The sequence below is a fragment of the Salvelinus sp. IW2-2015 genome, linkage group LG28 (assembly GCF_002910315.2).
Source record: "Salvelinus sp. IW2-2015 linkage group LG28, ASM291031v2, whole genome shotgun sequence".
NCBI lineage: Eukaryota > Metazoa > Chordata > Actinopteri > Salmoniformes > Salmonidae > Salvelinus > Salvelinus sp. IW2-2015.
In genome coordinates this window covers 5680534-5701148 of record NC_036868.1, presented here as the reverse complement: position 1 = coordinate 5701148, position 20615 = coordinate 5680534, and the positions used below count along the sequence as shown (strand labels likewise).

At 43.8% G+C, this 20615-nt stretch overlaps 1 protein-coding gene across 2 annotated transcripts in view; it reads right to left on the bottom strand.

Moving 5' to 3' along the window:
• Positions 1-1276: 1276 nt before the first annotated feature.
• Positions 1277-20615, bottom strand: part of LOC111954472 (serine/threonine-protein kinase D3-like) — a 72838-nt gene continuing 53499 nt past the window's right edge. The window contains exons 4-19 of one of the 2 annotated variants that reach the window (XM_023974248.2): positions 19350-19481; positions 18437-18594; positions 16333-16525; positions 15849-15926; positions 15249-15429; positions 14354-14477; positions 14147-14224; positions 11571-11847; positions 10438-10490; positions 8604-8676; positions 8051-8157; positions 5233-5394; positions 4644-4742; positions 4102-4369; positions 3408-3493; positions 1277-3206 (exon numbers count right to left, since the gene is read on the bottom strand). In XM_023974248.2, coding sequence (XP_023830016.1) covers positions 3033-3206; positions 3408-3493; positions 4102-4369; positions 4644-4742; positions 5233-5394; positions 8051-8157; positions 8604-8676; positions 10438-10490; positions 11571-11847; positions 14147-14224; positions 14354-14477; positions 15249-15429; positions 15849-15926; positions 16333-16525; positions 18437-18594; positions 19350-19481 — 2243 coding nt within the window. In that variant the 3' untranslated portion in view covers positions 1277-3032. The remainder of the gene's footprint in view (positions 3207-3407; positions 3494-4101; positions 4370-4643; positions 4743-5232; positions 5395-8050; positions 8158-8603; positions 8677-10437; positions 10491-11570; positions 11848-14146; positions 14225-14353; positions 14478-15248; positions 15430-15848; positions 15927-16332; positions 16526-18436; positions 18595-19349; positions 19482-20615) is intronic. The other variant, XM_023974249.2, reaches the window with a different exon arrangement.

The following is a 20615-nucleotide window of genomic DNA, read 5'->3' as shown; positions in this document are numbered from 1 at the left end:
ATGAGTTCTCTTACATAAAGGTAGAATATGTTCCTTTGTCTGGAACACCGCAATATAATCTGATGAATAAAACCAAGGGGACACGAGCTGCAAATGAAATAAGTAGTAAATTCTCTACGYTACTGTCCGAGGCATTTATTTATTATTAGATATGTGAATATTGAAATATAGAAAACATTGACATCTGCCAATCCAGTGGCAACACAGACTAAATGAATCTCAGGTTTAAGTCATCACCCTTCTACGTGTGCTTTGTACTGAACATACAGTATGGCAAACATCACAGCACAACATTGTTTCACAATCCAAAGYGGTGGATTGAGACTGAAAATAGACTAATACCAAAATAGGGAGTGTGAAGACAACATATTGAAATTTCAATTGAGTCATTTGGTGTTTTCATAAAACAACAATCATCATGTTTTTCCCTGCACACAAAATGTCAGTAATTTGATACTACAAATGAAATGAATGCATTCATTGTATTCTGTATTGTCATGAATATGTAACTGGGTTAGTATCCTGCATATGACTGCACTTGGTTCCATTGGTGTCAGCCAGTAGTGTCAAACGTTCTGTTTTATTTAGAATGTGTTTGTATGTCATCAACCGCTATTAGCATGGACAAGCTGTGAGGTCATCATTCAAACGGACGTACCCATGTTTTGGGATGGAGAAACACCAAACAAAGCCAAAATGTGACACACACAAATGATGGATTTCTCTCTTCAACCAACATGTTGGCTTGTTTGACATATTACAGAGTAGTCGGTCCATTTATCCGCTGTTGGCTTGTTTGACATATTACATGTTGGCTTGTTTGACATATTACAGAGTACTCAGGTTCCATTTATCCGCTGTTGGCTTGTTTGACATATTACAGAGTACTCAGTCCATTATCCGCTGTTGGCTTGGTTTGACATATTACAGAGTACTCAGTCCATTTATCCGCTGCTTGGCTTTGTTTGACATATTACAGAGTACTCAGTCCAATTACCGCTGTTGGCTTTGTTTGACATATTACAGAGTACTCAGTCCATTTATCCGCTGTTGGCTTGTTTAACATAGTACAGAGTACTCAGTCCAATTTATCCGCTGTTGGCTTGTTTGACATATTACAGAGTACTCAGTCCATTATCCGCTGTTGGCTTGTTTGACATATTACACGAGTACTCAGTCCATTATCCGCTGTTGGCTTGTTTGACATGGTACAGAGTACTCAGCCAATTATCCGCTGTTGCTGTTTGACATAAGTAACAAGAGTACTCAGTCCATTTATCCGCTGTTGGCTTGTTTGACATGGTCAGAGTACTCAGTCCAATTATCCGCTGTTGGCTTGTTTGACATAGTACAGAGTACTCAGTCCATTTATCCGTTGCGGTCTTTTTATCCTACCATGCTTTGTCACTGTCACTGATCAGACTTTGTCAGCATCCCAAATGGCACCCTATTCCCTATATAGTGCACAGGTTTTGACCACAGCTTTGGTCAGAAGTAGTGCTCTATATAGGGAGTAGGGTGCCATTTGGGATAAATCCTGTGTGAATCTGCCGGACTGCTTGGCCTTGCAGCTCCCTCACCGGGAGCAGCAGCAGTTCTGGCGTTGAGTGTGAATCCAGTCAATCATCCGTAAAAACACAACACCACACATGTAATGAAAGAGAAGGAGAATAAATAAGGCAGAGCTCCGAGAAGGTCACATCAGTTCTTGAATAAAAAAACATTTCTCAACTATCTTTACTTCATTGAAAAAACATAACATTTGTAAGCTATGGCTGCGAGCAGAGAATTAACATCTAAAATTCCCTAGGCTTGGTCCTATCAATGTTTTTGTGACACTTCGCACTCTACTCCATTCAATTGACATCCAGAATTCCATACAAAAATAAAGGTAGAATCATAAAAAATGTAATTATTTCTATGGGAAGATTTCTCAGGCTTTGGTTAGACCGGTATCATTTTTGCAGGATTTTTTTTCTCAGGCCAGTTTCTAAAGGGGGGTTAAGACCGTGTGTAGCAGCTGCTGATTGGTTCACAACTTCATTCAAGGCATCCAATAAGGGAGCCAGAGATTACAACGTGTTAACAAATATTGCAAAAACATCCCATCGAATAAGCAAAATATTTTCAATATATATTCAAAACATTAGCATATTTTGTATGTTTTTGAGTTCAACAGCCTTTACATGAACCCATTGGAAATAAATGTTTTCAAAAAATAGCACTCATGGTAAATTAACAATTCAATGTAGTCGTGAGATTTCAAATACACATGATAAACTAACAACATTAGAAAAATATGCTATAGAAGCTGAAAAGCTGAAATGTCTCTTGGATTTKTTTTATTGTAGCCATTTTTCTGGGTTGAATGGCAGTGCAAATGTTTATTACTGTTGCTGAGGGATTCCCCAACTAACCAACCACTTAGGGTTCGTCTTTCAGGCTCATGAGACAGACTGTATATCAGAGGTATTCAACTTTTACCCTACGAGGTCCGGAGCCTGCTGGTTCACTGTTCTACCTGATAATTAATTGCACCCACCTGGTGTCCCAGGTCTAAATCAGTCCCTGATTAGAGGGGAAGAATGAAAAAATGCAGTGGAACTGGCATCTAGGTCCAGAGTTGAATGAGGGCTGTATATTATGGCTTGTAGAGAACAGTCAGTGAAGAGAGAATCCACATACGTAGGGTCTCTGGAATGTGATGAAAACCAAACAACCTGAAGATTCTTGATCTCGATCGTCACGCCTTTCCTCCCAACACCACGAATGTGTTCCCATGTCATGCTACTGTACCACCACACATCTGCCTGTCCACTGCAGCAACTCCTGTCTGTTCCATGTGGTAATGCACAATGACACCTTTATGCACATACATATAGGGTACATGCATCTCCCCCTGTTTAAGCTTATAGTCTCAGCCAGCAGTAGCAGGTTCCAGGGACCCAAGCACCAGTCATGGGCCTCCGAGTCCCAGGATGCCCTGTGAACTCCTTCTGAAACGTGCAGCCTGCAGGTAGTCCTCCCAGCCACTAGGGGTCCTCTTCCATGTCGTCCAGGTTGGGCGCCATGATGAAGTGCTTGGGATAATGCAGGCTCCGCTCGTCGGCGTGCTCCTCCCAGCGGGCGTCGTCGCTCTCGTGGGTGATGTAGCGCTCCCCTCTGCGTGTCTCAAACTCCCGCAGGTCCAGCCACGTCTGATAGTCCTGGAGGATGGAAGGGAAGTGAAGGAGGAGTCTATTGTCATTACTAAACTGCAAGGAGAAGTACAGGGGGACTTTCATAGACCCTTAGATGGAGTAAGTTCTATTTCCATAGCAGTGTGAACTGAACATCATAGACATGTGCTGCATTTAATGATGTGATGAACGTAGTGTGACAAAGTAGTCACTGTGCAGGTGTGTTACCTGAAGCCAGGGGTGACTGAGAGACTTGTCCACACTGTAACGCTTCCTCATCTTCACCTGGAGGAGGTTGTTGATCAGGTCTGTGGCTGTGGGTATGGATGGACCAACATGGACAACATTGACATCAGAAACAAGTGATATCTACATTTCCATCCATCCCCCTACTCTGGCCACTCCAGACTAGAATGAAATACATGGCTACCTCTAGGTTGAGTCAATTAGGACTAGAAAACTATTCTGCTGTTCTCAGTCTCAAAGTTCCAAAGACATTTTAAAGAGATGAGGTGGAACATTGAAAGAGAACACACCCTGAGAGGTGAAGACCACTGGTAAAACCACAGCAAATGTTATCTTTATTTAACTAAGCAAGTCAGTTAAGAACAAATTCTTATTTACAATGACACCCTACCCCGGCCAAACCCGGACAACGCTGGGCCAATTGTGCGCCGCCCTATGGGACTCCCAATCACGGCCGGATGTGATACAGCCTGGATTCAAACCAGGGACTGTAGTGACACCTCTTGCACTGAGATGCAGTGCCTTAGACCGCTGCACCACTCGGGAGATAGGTAAATAGATGATCTACAGGTCGACCCACACAGGCTACATCCCAAATGGCACCCTATTCCCTACTATACATATGGGCCCTGATCAAAATATAGGGTGGCATTTGGGGTGCATGCACTTCTCTTACCCTCTCCAGAGATGTCCTTCCAGGGGGTGGAAGGGTACATGAAGGCAGCGTTCTGGATCTGGTCGTTGATGTCCTCGTCCTCATTGAAGGGGAAGGTCCCACTGAGGCTGACGTAAACGATCACACCTACCGACCACATGTCCAGGGAACGGTTGTAACCTTTACTGCGTAGGACCTCGGGTGCCAGGTAGGCGGGTGTGCCGACCACAGAGCGCCTGAACGACTTCTCGCCAATGATGCGAGCGAAGCCAAAGTCACATAGCTTCACCTATAGGAACACACATTGGAACCAAGGCCATCACTGAGCTGTCATTCCTTATGGGTAAGTTCCATTTTCTATTATTTAGTTAGCAAAGTAATTATAAGTGATTGATAACAAGTTCTCTTTTACAATAACAACCTGGTTAAATAAAGCATTAGCATAATGAGTTAGTACTTCAGTTAGCTTGTTGTGGTGGACCACAGACTTACGTAAATGGAACATAGTAACAGAATCAGTGTTTCCATTGCATCATGTTGTGGTGGACAGCTCATACACTCACCTGAGGGAAGGGCTCCGCGGAGGCCAGCAGCACATTCTCAGGCTTCAGGTCACAGTGGACGATGTTCTTAAAATGGAGGTGCCTCAGAGCCACTAGGATCTGCGGGTCAGGAAGCACATGGGGTGACTTACTTCTGGCTGAGCTATGGTTCTTGTCATTACAGTGGCTGTCCACTGGCTGGGCTGTATTGTGTAATTACCTCTAAAAGGCACTAGGCCTAGGGCAGTGGTTCCACCAACTGAATCTTGCTCTGCCTAGAGTAACCCTGAAGTACCCCCTCATGTGCATTTTAACAGTAGGTCTATGGTCTCATGAGTCTTCTCAAGTACCCTCTGTTGATTGGCCAAGTACCCCCTGGTGATTGGCCAAGTACCCCCAGGCGTCCTAGTACCACTGGTTGAGAACCACTGGCCTAGGGTAAGGATTTGGGTAACTGTTTTAGGTACAGTGTAATAATGATTAATTACAATAGTTATTACATTGTACTTACAGGAACAATTATAAAGTAATAAAAACACTGTATGCAAGGTGTTACCGTGTTGGTCATTACGAGGTAGATCACAGATATTACTGAGTACTGAGTACTGACCTGTGTGACCAGGAACTTGGTGAGACGCTCAGGGAGCTTGCTCTTCTCACTGGACAGGATCGTCTCCAGCATGTCTCCATGGAGCTTCTCCATGACAACAAAGACCCTCTCGGGGGTCTCGAACATGCACTCCAGGTTGACGATGCCAGGATGGTGAAGGTTCTGACAGGCAGGGAGACAGGAATTCAATTCAATTAGTTTAAAAGATCATTTATCCCTGATGTGCAATTAGAGGGAGAAGACCTTAGAGACAAATACTCTATGGGCTGGGTGACAGATGACCTCAACTATGATGAGCAAAGTGATGCATGCATACAGTATATATATATATATATATATATATATATATATATATATATATATATATTATATACTATATTATATACATATATATAATATATATATATATTATATATATTATATATATATATATATATATTACAGTGGGGAAACAAGTATTTGATACACTGCAGATTTTGCAGGTTTCCTACTTACCAAAGCAGTAGAGGTCTGTAATTTTTATCATAGGTACACTTCAACTGTGAGAGACGGAATCTAAAACAAAAATCCAGAAAATCACATTGTATGATTTTTAAATAATAATTTGCATTTTATTGCATGACATAAGTATTTGATCACCTACCAACCAGTAAGAATTCCGGCTCTCACAGACCTGTTAGTTTTTCTTTTAGAAGCCCTCCTGTTCTCCACTCTTACCTGTATTAACTGCACCTGTTTGAAACCGTTACCTGTATAAAAGACACCTGCTCACACACTCAAATCAAACAGATTCCAACTCTCCCACAATGGCCAAACCAGAGAGCTGTGTAAGACATCAGGGATAAAATTGTAGACCTACACGAGGCGGATGGGCTACAGGACAATAGGCAAGCAGCTTGGTGAGAAGGAAACAACTGTGGTGGCCAATATTAGAAAATGGAAGAAGTTCAAATGACGGTCAATCACCCTCGGTCTGGGGGCTCCATGCAAGATTTCACCTCGGTGGCATCAATGATCAGTGAGAAAGTGAGGGATCAGCCCAGAACTACACGGCAGGACCTGGTCAATGACCTGAAGAGAGCTGGACCACAGTCTCAAAGAAAACCATTAGTTAACACACTACGCCGTCATGGATTAAAATACCTGCAGCGCACGCAAAGTCCCCCTGCTTAAGCCAGTGCATGTCCAGGCCCGTCTGAAGTTTTGCCAATGACCATCTGGATGATCCAGAGGAGGAGGGAGAAGGTCATGTGGTCTGATGAGACAAAAATAGAGCTTTTTGGTCTAAACTCCACTCGCCGTGTTTGGAGGGAAAAGAAGATGGAGTACAAACCCCAAGAACACCATCCCAACCGTGAAGCATGGAGGTGAAACATCATTCTTTGGGATGCTTTTCTGTAAAGGGACAGGACGACTGCACCGTATTGAGGGGAGGATGGATGGGGCCATGTATCACGAATCTTGGCCAACAACCTCCTTCCCTCAGTAAGAGCATTGAAGATGGGTCGTGGCTGGGTCTTCCAGCATGACAACGACCCGAAACACACAGCCAGGGCAAAAGGAGTGGCTCCGTAAGAAGCATCTCAAGGTCCTGGAGTGGCCTAGCCAGTCTCCAGACCTGAACCCAATAGAAAATCTTTGGAGGGAGCTGAAAGTCCGTATTGCCAGCGACAGCCCCGAAACCTGAAGGATCTGGAGAAGGTCTGTATTGAGGACTGGGCCAAAATCCCTGCTGCAGTGTGTGCAAACCTGGTCAAGAACTACAGGAAATGTATTGATCTCTGTAATTGCAAACAAAGTTTCTGTACAAATATTAATTCTGCTTTTCTGATGTATCAATACTTATGTCATGCCAATTAAAATGCTAATGAATTACTTAAAAATCATACAATGTGATTTTCTGGATTTTTGTTTTAGATTCCGTCTCTCACAGTTGAAGTGTACCTATGATGAAAATGACAGACCTCTACATGCTTTGTAAGTAGSACAACCTGCAAAATCGGCAGTGTATCAAATACTTGTTCTCCCCACTGTATATATACACACACACTGAGTGTAGAAAACATTAGGAACACCTGCTCTTTCCAGGACATAGACTGACCAAGTGAATCCAGGTGAAAACTATGATCCCTTATTGATGTCACCACTTCAAACTTCAATCAGTGTAGATAAAGGGGAGGAGACCGGTTAAAGAATGATCTTTAAGCCTGGAGACAATTGAGGCATGGATTGTGTACGTGTGCCATTCAGAGGGTGAATGGGCAAGACAYAAGATTTCAGTGCTTTGAGCGGGGTCTGGTAGTAGGTGTTAAGGAGCACCGGTTTGTGTGAAGAACTGCAATGCTGCTAAGTTTTTCATGTGTATCAAGAATGGTCCACCAACCAAAGGGCATCCATTCAACAGTGAAGAGGCGACTARGGGATGCTGGCCTTCTAGGCAGAGTTGCAAAGAAAAATACATATCTCAGACTGGCCAATAAAAATAAAATATTAAGATGGGCAAAAAAAGAACACAGACACTATATATATATATAAAACATGATTTACTACAGGGTTTGTTTTCATCAACTAACACCCCACTCCACATCGTGGATATGATGTATGTACCAGGGTCCACAGGCGTGCTCTGAAATCTGAAAAAGTCAAACATTTCTTCACAACAGTCTCACAAATCTAGCATGAAACCACAAAACCAAATCTTTATGTTTCACTACTGTTGTGAAGTGAAACAATAGTGAAACGTAGCCTCTTTAGATTCCCAGGCTATCAGGGTCTAGACTGGCTGTAAAAGAGCCAGGCTTCTCTGTATTTTATCTACCTGGAGAATGGCCACCTCGTTCCTCAGCTGGCTCTCCTGCTTGGTAGGGAACCTCATCTTGTCGATGATTTTGATGGCCACGTCTCTCCCAGTCTTTCTGTGTTTACCTACARATGAGAGTGAACAGGATCAATCACAGGCTACTCGCTGCAGATTGTAGCAAATGAACTGTGTATTTCTTCCTCTGTCTCGAACTATAGAACAGACAGAGAAAGGAATTCTACTAATAAAAGTTGATTTGCATAACATAGAAAGAACAAGTCTTCCCCTCCCAGTGATTGAAACTATAAAGAGAGGAAACGTGGATGGATGGATGTACATGAAGCCAAACGGAAGGGAACACTTCCTCTACCTCGCTCTCCAACTAAGGTGCATGAATTGAGGAGRAAACTGAACTCTTGGAGGACAGTGGAAGTTGATAAAAGTGCTTTGTTATTGGTAAAAGTAAAACCAAACCATTTCGGCCCTTTAGCCTTCATRAGGGCTGAATTTCATCTCCACTTCACCATGTACATGAAGCCAACAGAAATACTGTAGAGTCAGTCTGACTTACCTCCATACACAATCCCAAACTGGCCCGACCCAAGGACCTCATCAGCAAAGATCTGGTAGACTGAACTGATATCCTGAAGAAGAGAAAAGACATGGTGTCCTCAGAAAGTATTCAGACCCCTTGACTTTTTCCACATTTAGTTAGTCTTATTCTAAAATTGATTAAATTGTCGTACCCACTCATCAATCTGCACACAATAACCCATAATGACAAAGCAAAAACTAGTTTTTAGAAATGTTTGACAATTTATTAAAAACATTTGTTTATCACATTTACATAAGTATTCAGACCCTTTACTAGTTACTTTGTTAAAGCACCTTTGTCAGCGATTACAGCATTGAGTCTTCTTCGGTAGGGTGCTACAAGCTTGGCACACATGTATTTGGCGAGTTTCTCCCATTCTTCTCTGCAGATCCTCTCAAGCTCTGTCAGGTTGGAAGGGGAGCATCGCTGCATAGTTATTTTCAGGTCTCTCCAGAGATGTTCGATCAGGTTCAAGTCCGGGCTCTGGCTGGACCACTCAAGGACATTCAGAGACTTGTCCCGAAGCCACTCCTGCGTTGTCTTGGCTGTGTGCTTAGGGTCGTTGTCCTGTTGGAAGGTGAACCTTCGCCCCAGTCTGAGGTCCTGAGCGCTCTGGAGCAGGTTTTCATCAAGGATATCTCTGTACTTTGCTCTGTTCATCTTTCCCTCAAATCCTGACTAGTCTCCCAGTACCTGCCGTGGAAAAACCTCCCCACAGCATGATGCTGCCACCACCATGCTTCACCYCAGGGATGATGCCAGGTTTCCTCCAGACGTGACACTTGGCATTCAGGCCAAAGAGTTCAATCTTGGTTTCATCAGACTAGAGAATCTTGTTTCTCATGGTCTGAGAATCCTTTAGGTGCCTTTTGGCCAGTTCCAAGCAGGCTGTCATGTGCCTTTTATTGAGGAGTGGCMTCCGTCTGGCCACTCTACCATAAAGGCCTGATTGGTGGAGTGCTGCAGAGATGGTTGTCCTTCTGGCAGGTTCTCCTATCTCCACAGAGGAACTCTGGAGCTCTGTCAGAGTGACCATTGTGTCCTTGGTCACCTCCCTGACCAAGGCCCTTCTCCCCCGATTGCTCAGTTTGGCCTTGCGGCCAGCTCTAGGAAGAGTCTTGGTGGTTCCAAACTAATTCCATTTAAGAATGATGGAGGCCACTGTGTTCTTGAGGACCTTCAATGCTGCAGACATTTTTTGATACCCTTCCCCAGATCTGTGCCTTGACACAATCCTGTCTCGGGGCTCTACGGACAATACCTTCGACCTCATGGTTTGGTTTTTGCTCTGACATGCACTGCCAACTGTGGGACCTTATTTAGACAGGTGTGTGCCTTTCCAAATCATATCCAATCAATTGAATTTACCACAGGTGGACGCCAATCAAGTTGTAGAAACATCTCAAGGATGAACAATGGAAACAGGATGCACCTGAGCTCAATTTCAAGTCTCATAGCAAAGGGTCTGAATTCTTATGTAAATAAGGTATTTCTGTTTTAAAATTTGTATGAAATTGCTAACATTTCTAAAAACCTGTTTTCACTTTGTCATTATGGGGTATTGTATGTAGATTGATGAGGAAGAACATGTATTTAATCCATTTTAGAATAAGGCTGTAAAGTAACAAAATGTGGAAAAAGTCAAGGTATTTGAATACTTTCCGAATGCACTGTATATTTCACTAAACGGACAATCAATCTAACATTTTGCAGATATCTAATATTTTTTATATTCCTAAATTCCTTATCAGGAATGCTTGTGGAGCTGTAGCTATACACAGCTAATATGCTGTATTGGATAGACACTTACCACATTCTCTGTGATCTGTGAGTTAGACACTGATATGCTGATTGAAATGTCCTCTGAAGAGACAAGAAACAGATTATGTGAGGCTTCGAAAATAGTAAATGATCAAGCATTATTTGAAGCAGGACACACCAAGGACACATGGTATATTTTGATATATATTTTAATAACAACTAAATCCTAACTGGCCTGAGTGGCAGTCTGTTTGTGCTTTAATGCCAACTCGTTGTCATGCTATGGCTRGACAGCAATGGCGTTGGCAAGAGCACACGGATCTGGGACCAGGCTAGAGCCACTATTCAGTAGTAGAAACCCGCAAGGCGCAAGCCCAGCCTGTACGTTCAGTACGTTTCCATTGGGGTTTCCATTGATTCTGAACCCAGGCCCAGCCATGGTGGTTAAGGTCGTATCCAGTGTTCTATACCAGCACTCTGTCCCAGTAGTGGGCCACCAAATACCAATCAGCTGGGTCAACCAAAGGCTGGGTTTATGTAACACAATCCATAGAGAAATATATAAWACTGTCTGTATTGTATGCACAGGCCAGTGGCACAAAGTCTGTATCCCAAACTATGACCTATGTAGTTCACTACTTTTGACAAGAATCATTGCATAAGGAATATGTGCCATTTGGGATGCAGACAATCTCGATGCAAAATTGAACCCAAAGACCTCGACCAATACGGCCTTCTTCTTTTTAATTGGTCTTGCAGTAAATAGGCCACTAGTTTGAGCATGTCTATGGACAGTTCTTTGTGTGACAGTAGTTAACCATCAAATGACCAAACATCGCTCACTGGCGTTATACTCCTTTGTGTGACTACAGATTGTTTGAGTTTAATGATGTTATATCACTCTCCATTAATTAAATGATGGGAGGAATTTTCCTATCACTAATCACAGCCAGAGAGAAATCAAAAAGAGCTTGAAAATCCCCTAAAATCTCTTAAATCGTCTTAAAATGCCACCATTTAATTTTCCAGTAATACACTTTGAGCAGGCAGCGGGAGGTCACAGCTGTGCGCACACACACACACGCCCATAAAAACATACAAATTGCGTGACATTACATTTGCCTGATCTCCTCAGCAGATCTCAATCACATTAGCAGCAGGCCAGGGTACTATTCTACTCACTGTGATCCTTGCCCTGTCCGGGGCCAGTGCAGACACTGGGTTGCGGAGTGACGGGCATCAGGGCCTGCCGGATGGCCTTCTCCCAGCCCTGGGCCACCTCCAGCCCCACACCCGTGGCAGCCAGGGTAGGGTTATGGAAGTGACCACTGTTATTCTCCCCCACGTAGTAGACCATAGTGGCAGTGATGATCTCGAAGCAGTGGGGGTTGCTGCCCTGGGCCAGGCTGTGGAAGTCCTGCGCCTGCWCCACCTGCAGGATTTCTGACAGGGGGATCTCCTGAGGACGGAGTCAGAGGAGCAGGGTCAAAGGTCACCAAAGGTCACAACGGATTGTCAGCCAATCAAACGACCCGTGAGGCTGAGGTACTCCAATCAGCTGCTAAAAAGTACACCTATAGCGTCCTAACGTCTAACTGTCCCAGGAATAACTACACTCTCAGCTCTACCAGGTCTCCTCTCTCCTCTTCTCAGCTATGGTCTCTACTCTCTTCTCCTCACTCTCTGACAGCCTTTGAGGAATGAAGTGTGTGGGGCTTTTCAAGTCCATTTTAACATTCCGCTGCTGTAGCCGAGCGAACCAACACACCCACAAGGAGAAAAAACATCAGAGAGAGAGAGAGAGAGAGAATTGCTGGCCAGCCAATCGTCTCTCAGTCAGCCCAGTCTGCTGCGCCCATCCGGGCCTCTGTCGCCAGTATCAGATTAACTGCTTGTGGTTTGCCGAGCGTGCCACATGACAGGGCGCTCCGCCGGGTCAGGGGGGAAGCAAAGCGCTCCCCTGATTAAAAGGCAGGACGTGCCTCCCCGTTCTGGGCACGAGGCATGCTGGCAGCCTGCCAGGCAGGCAGGGATGGAGGAACGGCCAGAGACACCACAGGGAAGCCCCCCAGTCCAGTCCTGGCACTGACGGTCGGTCTGCCACAGGAGGAGCATGCTCAGAGATTCAGCCACAGGGCTCTCTCTCTCTCTCTCTCCTGTCTCTCTCTCTGTCTCTGTCTCTCTCTCTGTCTCTCTCTGTCTGCTTGTCTCTCTCTCTGTCTCTCTCTCTGCTGTTCTCTCTATGTCTCTTTCTCTCTCTCTGTCTCTCTCTCTGTCTCTCTCTCTCTCTGTTCTCTCTCTCTGTTCTCTGCTCTGTCTCATGTCTCTGTCTCTCTCTTCTCTGTCTCTGTCCTCTCTGTCTCGTCTCTCTGTCTCTCTCTGTCTGTCTCTCTCTCTCTGTCTCTCTCTCTGATCTTCTCTCTCTGTCCTCTCTCTTCTCTGTCTCTCTCTCTGTCTCTCTCTCTCTCTCTTCTCCTCTTCTCTTCTCTCTCTGTCTCTCTCTCTCTGTCTCTCTCTCTGTCTCTCTCTCTGTCTCTTCTCTCTCGTCTCTCTCTCTGTCTCTGTCTCTCCTCTCTCTCTGTCTCTCTCGTCTCTCTCTCGTCTCTCTCTGTCCTCTCTCTTCTCTCGTCTGTCTCATCTCTGTCTCTCTCTGTCTCTGCTGTCCTCTCTGCGTCTCTCTCGGTCTGCCTCTCCTCTTCTCCTTCTGTCTCCTCTTTAATTCAATTCAATCAATTGACACTTTAATTGAACGCAAGGGGGGGTGGCAAGTTATTATTACTATTACATATGTAAAGGTATATCATAATCGAGAAAATTTAAATAAATATATATGTATAATATATACACAAAATAGTATTATATTTTATATAAAATAATGGTGGACCTTAACAGGTAATAATAATAGTAGTAGTGGACATGGGATTAGCAATTAATAACAGTACAACAACAATATTAATCAGAACAAAATACCATTAAAGCAAACACAGTAGTAGACCAGTGTCAACATGACTGAGAGACACATGACCTGCGGTACGAAACGACAAACACTAAAAACTATAGCTAAATGGGAAATATTACTCAAACATTACTTACTTGGCATTTTTCATCTGGCTGTCCTCAGGCTGTGGCAGGAGGACATCATTTTTGGCTGCGCAAAACTGGCACATTTTGGTTTTTCACCCAAACAAATATTTAATTTTTCTCATGCTCTTTTATAGTTTGCAAATTCTGTTGTAATTGACTTATAGAATTTTGGAAAGAAATGATGCCTAGGTCCTGAGTATTTGTCACACAGTGTAGTAGGAATGCACTCCCTGTCTCTACCTGCTTCCCTGGAGCAGAGTGAGCTGTCTCTCTCTCTGTCTCTCTCTCTCTGTCTCTCTCTCTCTGTCTCTCTCTCTCTGTCTCTCTCTCTCTGTCTCTCTCTCTGTCTCTCTCTGTCTCTCTCTCTGTCATGCAAAAAGAACATGAAAGGAGGAGAGAATAGAGAGGGAAAAGACTGCCTTGCCTGTCTGTCTGTGGGAGGATGAGGGCAACACCTTACTTTCTTCAAATAACACCACAAGTGTTACTAAAATGTTCACTACATAAATAGAAAGCAATAACTGGAATGACAGGACCTTTTCTAGCTTGTCTCCAAGCTTCACACTACACTTTAGACCTGTCACTTTTGACCTGTCAATGTCTTTTTGTTGTCTGTGTAACTTCTATAATTGGACAGAGACGTCTACTAAGAGATGTGATGACCGGTATTGTACCTTGTAATACTTGGTTCCTGTTTCGTTCTGCAGCAGGGTCAGACACTTGCTGTCCAGCCTCCAGTAATGCCTCTTCCTCTGAAAACAAACACCGATCAAAGCAGTGAGTTATCATCAAAACCTCAAATAGCATCTCTGAAAAATACTATTGACTCGCAATCTCTCTCTCTTTTTTTTTTTTTTTAGATGATCCAAGAGGTTTCTTACCAGGTTGTCTCGGCTGGTGTAGTGGACCATCCATCCCTCCCGAACCATGGTTGAGCTCTTCCGCTTGGTTTGTTTTATGGACTGAACCACCCGCATTAGGGGGATGAAACTGCTTGTCATGGGGCTACACAAAATGACAAGAGCACGTATGAACAAATGTATGTCTACCCACTGGGCACAGACATCAGTTTAACGACACGTTTTGATTTACATTTGGTTGAGACATGTCACCATGTCATTGGATTTGGGTTAAATGTTGGGTGAAAAAAATAGGAAATGCCCTTAAGTTGATGACTTTTTGCAACTCCAATGAGTTGTCCACATTGATTCACTTCTTTTAGGGCGGTTGAAATGACGTGGAAACAACATTGGTTCAACCCATTTTTGGGTAATGTCAATTGCCAAATCGTTGACATACATTTTTAAAGCTTATGTGATGTAACAACAAACTCACAACTATTTTCATATACGAAACGCAACAGAACACAAGGAACTCCACAATTGAACGCATCTGTACACATTATACGTATTCATTTCATTAAACATCATATTACTTCCAGTCCAGTGCTAGCCTGTGCTGGCTGAGTTGGGAGAGATGAGACTCTCACGGGACATGACATAAATCTAGCCAAAGACCAACTCTAGTGCCAGAAGAATGTTACAGCCTTATGTCCCCCCCGGGGAGAAGAGGACTAAGGGCTCTATTCAATCTGTGTCGCAGAAGTTCAGCTTTACAGCGCGATTGAAATTTAAAGGCAATGTTACTGCGTTAGCAGAGAATGCATTCATGGTAAATGCTGCATATGTCGGCTCAATCGGAAATTACCTTTAAGTTTCTATTGCGCAATCTGTAACACTTCGGTGATACAGATTGAATATGGCCCTAAGTAAGTACCTGATAGCCTTCACTGTGTCCTCGTCCTTGTCCCCATCCAGACAGGGCCCTTCAATGTAGAACTTATCGTCTGGGGTGGAGGGCTCCTCTGGGTCTTCCATGCTCTGGCTGCCCTCACTGTTCACATCACTGTTGTCCACCTCCATGGTGGTCTCAGAGTCGGGGCCAGGACTGGCTGGTTCTGGGGCAGGAGACACAGTAGGAGGGGCGTGATATTGATTCATCAATGGATTGATTGATTGATTTGAAACAATTAAGTACAACAAATCCCAGAGGATGACACATTAAATACACTTATTTCCACTGTGGTCCTCATGTGGTAAAGGTATGTACTGCTTACTAGCCTGGGTCCCTACTGTATGAACTGTACATGTGGTAAAGGTATGTACTGCTTACTAGCCTGGTACCCTACTGTATGAACTGTACATGTGAAGAGTTGGCTACAGTACATAGCGTATGGGACCTGGCTAACTACTTACTACATGGGGGAGGCATTCTTCCACATATCCATCAATACATTCAATACACTGCTTTTGACTAAATAGTGGGGACAAGTTATGGAGGCAATTTTAGGTAGCTATACACTTGAGGCAAACTTACCTCCATTAAAGGAAACCTCACCAAGGCAGTCTCTGGGTATCTTGGCTGCACATCTCTTATGGCAGTTAAATTTACAATCTGAAAACATGAAGATTCAACATCACGTTCACTCAACCGACTGTACGAAGATGCCATATGGACATATCTATGCACATCATAGTCACATTAATATCTTACATCTAATCATTTGAATTAGATTATATATTTTATTGAAKCTTTATTTAACTAGGCAAGTCAGTTAAGAACAAATTCTTATTTAAAATGACGGCCTACCCCGGCCAAACCCTCCCGTAACCCAGACGATGCTGTGCCAATTGTGCGCCTCCCTATGGGACTCCCAATCACGGCCGGTTGTGATACAGCCCGGGATCGAACCCGGGTCTGTAGTGACACCTCTAGCACTGCAATGCAGTGCCTTAGACTGCTGTGCCACTCAGGATCCCTCTATCTACACAACATAATTCCAGTGTTTGGAGTGCCTCACCTTTGCACTGCATGCCCTGGCGGAACAGGCCTTTCAGCAGGCGTTTACAGAACTGGCAGATGGTTGGTCTGGTGTAGGTGTGCACTGAGAAGGTGTGAGGCACCTTGACCCTTCCCAGCACCATCTTCTCCATCCAGATAGGCCTGCCGCTCAACAGGCTGTTACCCTTCCCTGCCCCCTGGAGAGGGCGCTGCTGAGGGGATGAGAGAGAGATAGAGACAGAGAAAGAAGAGAAGAGGAGAGACAGACAGAGAGAGGGTAGGGGATGGGTGAGGTAGCAGAACGGGGAAAGGGAAGGAAAAGATAACAGATAGCACAAGAGAAAGAGTACATTCGTAAAAAAAAATATGGAAATCATTCCAGACATTACTATACTGTGTATTTTATGTTGTATCATCTCTACAGACTGTAATGTTCTGAATAACATCTCACACAGATTTTATTGTACAGTATTTCCAGTCACCACTTCTTTAGAAAGGTACTGGACACACAGGCAGGAGAGAAGTAGTGTAAAACAAAAAGGAAGAGATTTCATTGGGTGACGATGAACAGAGCTTATGAAAAGGCTTTGTTTCATCAGCCTTGACTGTTTTGGCAGCAGAGCAGAGTCAAACATGCTGCAGGTCTGTCTTGACTGGGAGGCAGCAGAGCAGAGTCAAACATGCTGCAGGTCTGTCTTGACTGGGAGNAACATGCTGCAGGTCTGTCTTGACTGGGAGGCAGCAGAGCAGAGTCAAACATGCTGCAGGTCTGTCTTGACTGGGAGGCAGCAGAGCAGAGTCAACCACGCTGTATCACCTTTACTGTATCTTATTGGTAATAATTGTCTAATCACAAGTTCATACATAGCTAGGTACACAGTGTTGGGGAGTAGTGAACTAAATGTAATTTGACTAGTAATTTAATTACATTTTACAGTAGCTTGGTGGTAGTTGAACTAAATTCAAATCTTGGTAGTGTTTTCAGAACTTTTTACTTTTTGTGGTGGTGTAGCTAACTAACTACTGGAACTACACACAACTTTRTTTCGCTAAAATAAAATATGGGTGAAGTAAGCAAGAATTTCCTTTCTTTTTCAGCATCAGACCTGCCTAAATCTCACTGTGGTTAATAGGCTAAGAACACATCCTGTTAACACCTGACTCCAGAGTCATCTGTTCTTGCAATTTGTAGTCTATGACATTTTAGATTTAGATATGATAATTTTTCACAAAGTGGTTTGGGGTGTAATGAACTACTTTTTCATAGTAACTTTAGTGAAGTAAACTATATTTTTCTTAAGGGTAGCTTTGGTGTAGCTTAACTTCTTCCAGTGTGAAGTAATTGGTAGCTTGGTAAACTATATTTTCAGAGTAGCTTCCACAACACTGTAGGCACATTTGTTAAAAAGCTATTTCACATCTTGGTGGTCATTTTAAACATCACAACATCAACTTAACTGACCAGAACAAAAGTGCACATTACATAAATATTTTGAGACGCAAATTGCGTGGGAAGGAAAATAATCAAGAGTATTTGTTTTTAGCATTATATTATTCAATATATAACGTTATATATTGAAGTGGATTAAGTGAGAAGTGGATTAAGTTAATAATATTACAAATAATCCTTTGTTTGTTTAGACGTGACAATACTGCATGAAGAGGGATTGAAATGACTTTATGAAAGTGATTAATATGAAGAGCCTTGTTTCTTCAGTAAAATGGTTCCTGGGTTTTGGTATGTATACACAGCGTTTTGACATAAACACTCTCTTTAGGCTCCCAACCACTAATTGGTCAGCCTGACTGAGTGTCTGCATACGGAATGCGTGTGTGTATGTGTGTATTCGTTCGCGTGTGTGTGTTTGCGTGCATGGGTGTGTGCGTGTGTCTTTGTCAACGCATGCATGCTTGTGTGTTTGTGTGTTGAAGAAATGGAAGCTGTACACAGTAGTACAACAAGCAGTCATGTTAAGTGGAGCAGCAGTAACAACAGCACAGAGAGCTTTGTCCCAAATGGCACTCTACTCACTACATAGTGCACTGCTTTTGACCAGAGCCCTATGGGCACTAAATAGGGAACAGAGTACTATTTGGGACAAGGACAGAGAGTGTCCCCCTACCTCTTCCTGGGAAACAGGGACATGTTCGATGGGGGCTGGGCGGGGGACGGACAGCACAGCTCCAGGCAGGGACACGTTGGAGAGCCGTCTCTTTCTCACCCCGCTACAGTTGTTAGGGATCTTAAAGGCGCAGCGCTTGTGGTAGTTCAGCCCACATCCTATAGAGGAGGCACAGTACTTAGAAACCATACATGCATGTCTCTCTCTCTTCTCCTCTTCTCTTCTTCGATTCTCTCTCGCTATCTCTTTCTCTCGCGTATCTCTCTCTCGCTATCTCTCTATCGCTTCTCTTTCTCTCTCTCTCTTCTCTCTCTTCCTCTCTCTCTCTCTCTCGCTATCTCTCTCTCTGCTATCTCTCTCCTCTCGCTATCTCTCTCACTATCTCTCTCTCTCTCTCTACTCTCTCTCTTCACTCACTCTCTCTCTCGCTATCTTCTCTCTCTCTCGCTATCTCTCGCTATCTCGTCTCTCTCTCTTCTCGCTATCTCTCTCTCGCTATCTCTCACTCTCTCTCTCTCTCTCTCGCTATCTCTCTCTCAGAGTTATAGTGTAGGTCATGTGAATGACCTGTATCCAGGTGAATGTTCAGTGCTGTTTTACTCTTCTATCAGGTTACATATGATGAAAACTTCAACTCTCCTCTGACAATCATCCCGCTCCACAAAGCACTATGAGAGCCCATCCACTGCTTGGCATCACTACAATAAGAAGCACTCAAAGGCTGTTCTGATCAGGACTTGAAAGCAGGGAGCTACACCGTCAATCAAGATATCCTTCTGTACAGTTACCCAGGCTTTGATTCCGGCCTATGTGAGCCAGGATTTTGATTTGAGGTGAAGCCTGGGTCAGGAGTGACGTGACTGGGATCAGTAGCTCTGGGCTGAGGGGGCACTGGGGCAGGGTCCAGACATACCTTCACATTTGAGGCCCTGTCGGACCAGGCCCCACAGCATCTCCCCACAGTCATCACAGAAAGCCGGGGCCTTGTAGGAGTGCACATACAAGGCATGGGGCCGGATCTGGAAGTCCTCGACAGTGGCTAAAGCTGAGACACAAACACACACTGGGTTAGTGTACTGCAAGAAAAACAATATTAACAAAGAAGCGAGACAAGCATGGACATGAATACCAGAGGAAATGGATTGTGATGAGTCATGATCAAACCATTAGAATGTTTGAAATTAAGTAGGCCAATCTTTAGCAGAAAGCCAGTAGAAATCGCCCCAATCCTACATGACTGTCATGATGTTAATATTTTTCAACTGTCATTCTGATTCAGAGTGTTGTTAATTCCTTTCAGATGCATGTCAAGTACAAAACAGACCCCGCTGGTGAACGGGTGGCCGTCCTATTGCCTCTGACCACAAAACATCTCCCCCGTCATTTTCTGTTACTTTCCTGACGATTCTAGCTACATATTGAATCACCATTTATCGACATCCAGGATGTAACCTACTACTGCCCGACGCTCATTATGGTTGACTTGAACATTGTGCCTTTGTGGTTGTGTTACTATTCAGACACATGAGTGGGTCAAAAGTTTACARACACTAAGTTGACTGTGCCTTTAAACAGATTGGAAAAATCCAGAAAAGATGTCACAGCTTTAGAAGCTTCTAATAGGCTAATTGACATAATTTGAGTCAATTGGAGGTGTACCTGTGGATGTATTTCAAGGCCTACCTTCAAACTCAGTGCCTCTTTGCTTGACATCATGGGAAAATCAAAAGAAATCAGCCAAGCCAAGTACCACGTTCATCTGTACAAACAATAGTACGCAAGTATAAACACCATGGGACCACGCAGCCATCATATCGCTCAGGAAGGAGGCGCGTTCTGTCTCCTAGAGATGAACGTACTTTGGTGCGAAAAGTAAAAATCAATCCCAGATCAACAGCAAAGGACCTTGTGAAGATGCTGGAGGAAACAGGTACAAAAGTATCTGTATCCACAGTAAAACAAGTCCTATATCGACATAACCTGAAAGGCCGCTCAGCAAGGAAGAAACTACTGCTCCAAAACCGCCATAAAAAAGCCAAACTACAGTTTGCAACTGCATATGGAGACAAAGATCGTACTTTTTGAAGAAATGTCCTCTGGTCTGATGAAACAAAAATAGAACTGTTTGGCCATAATGACCATCGTTATGTTTGGAGGAAAAAGGGGGAACACCATCCCA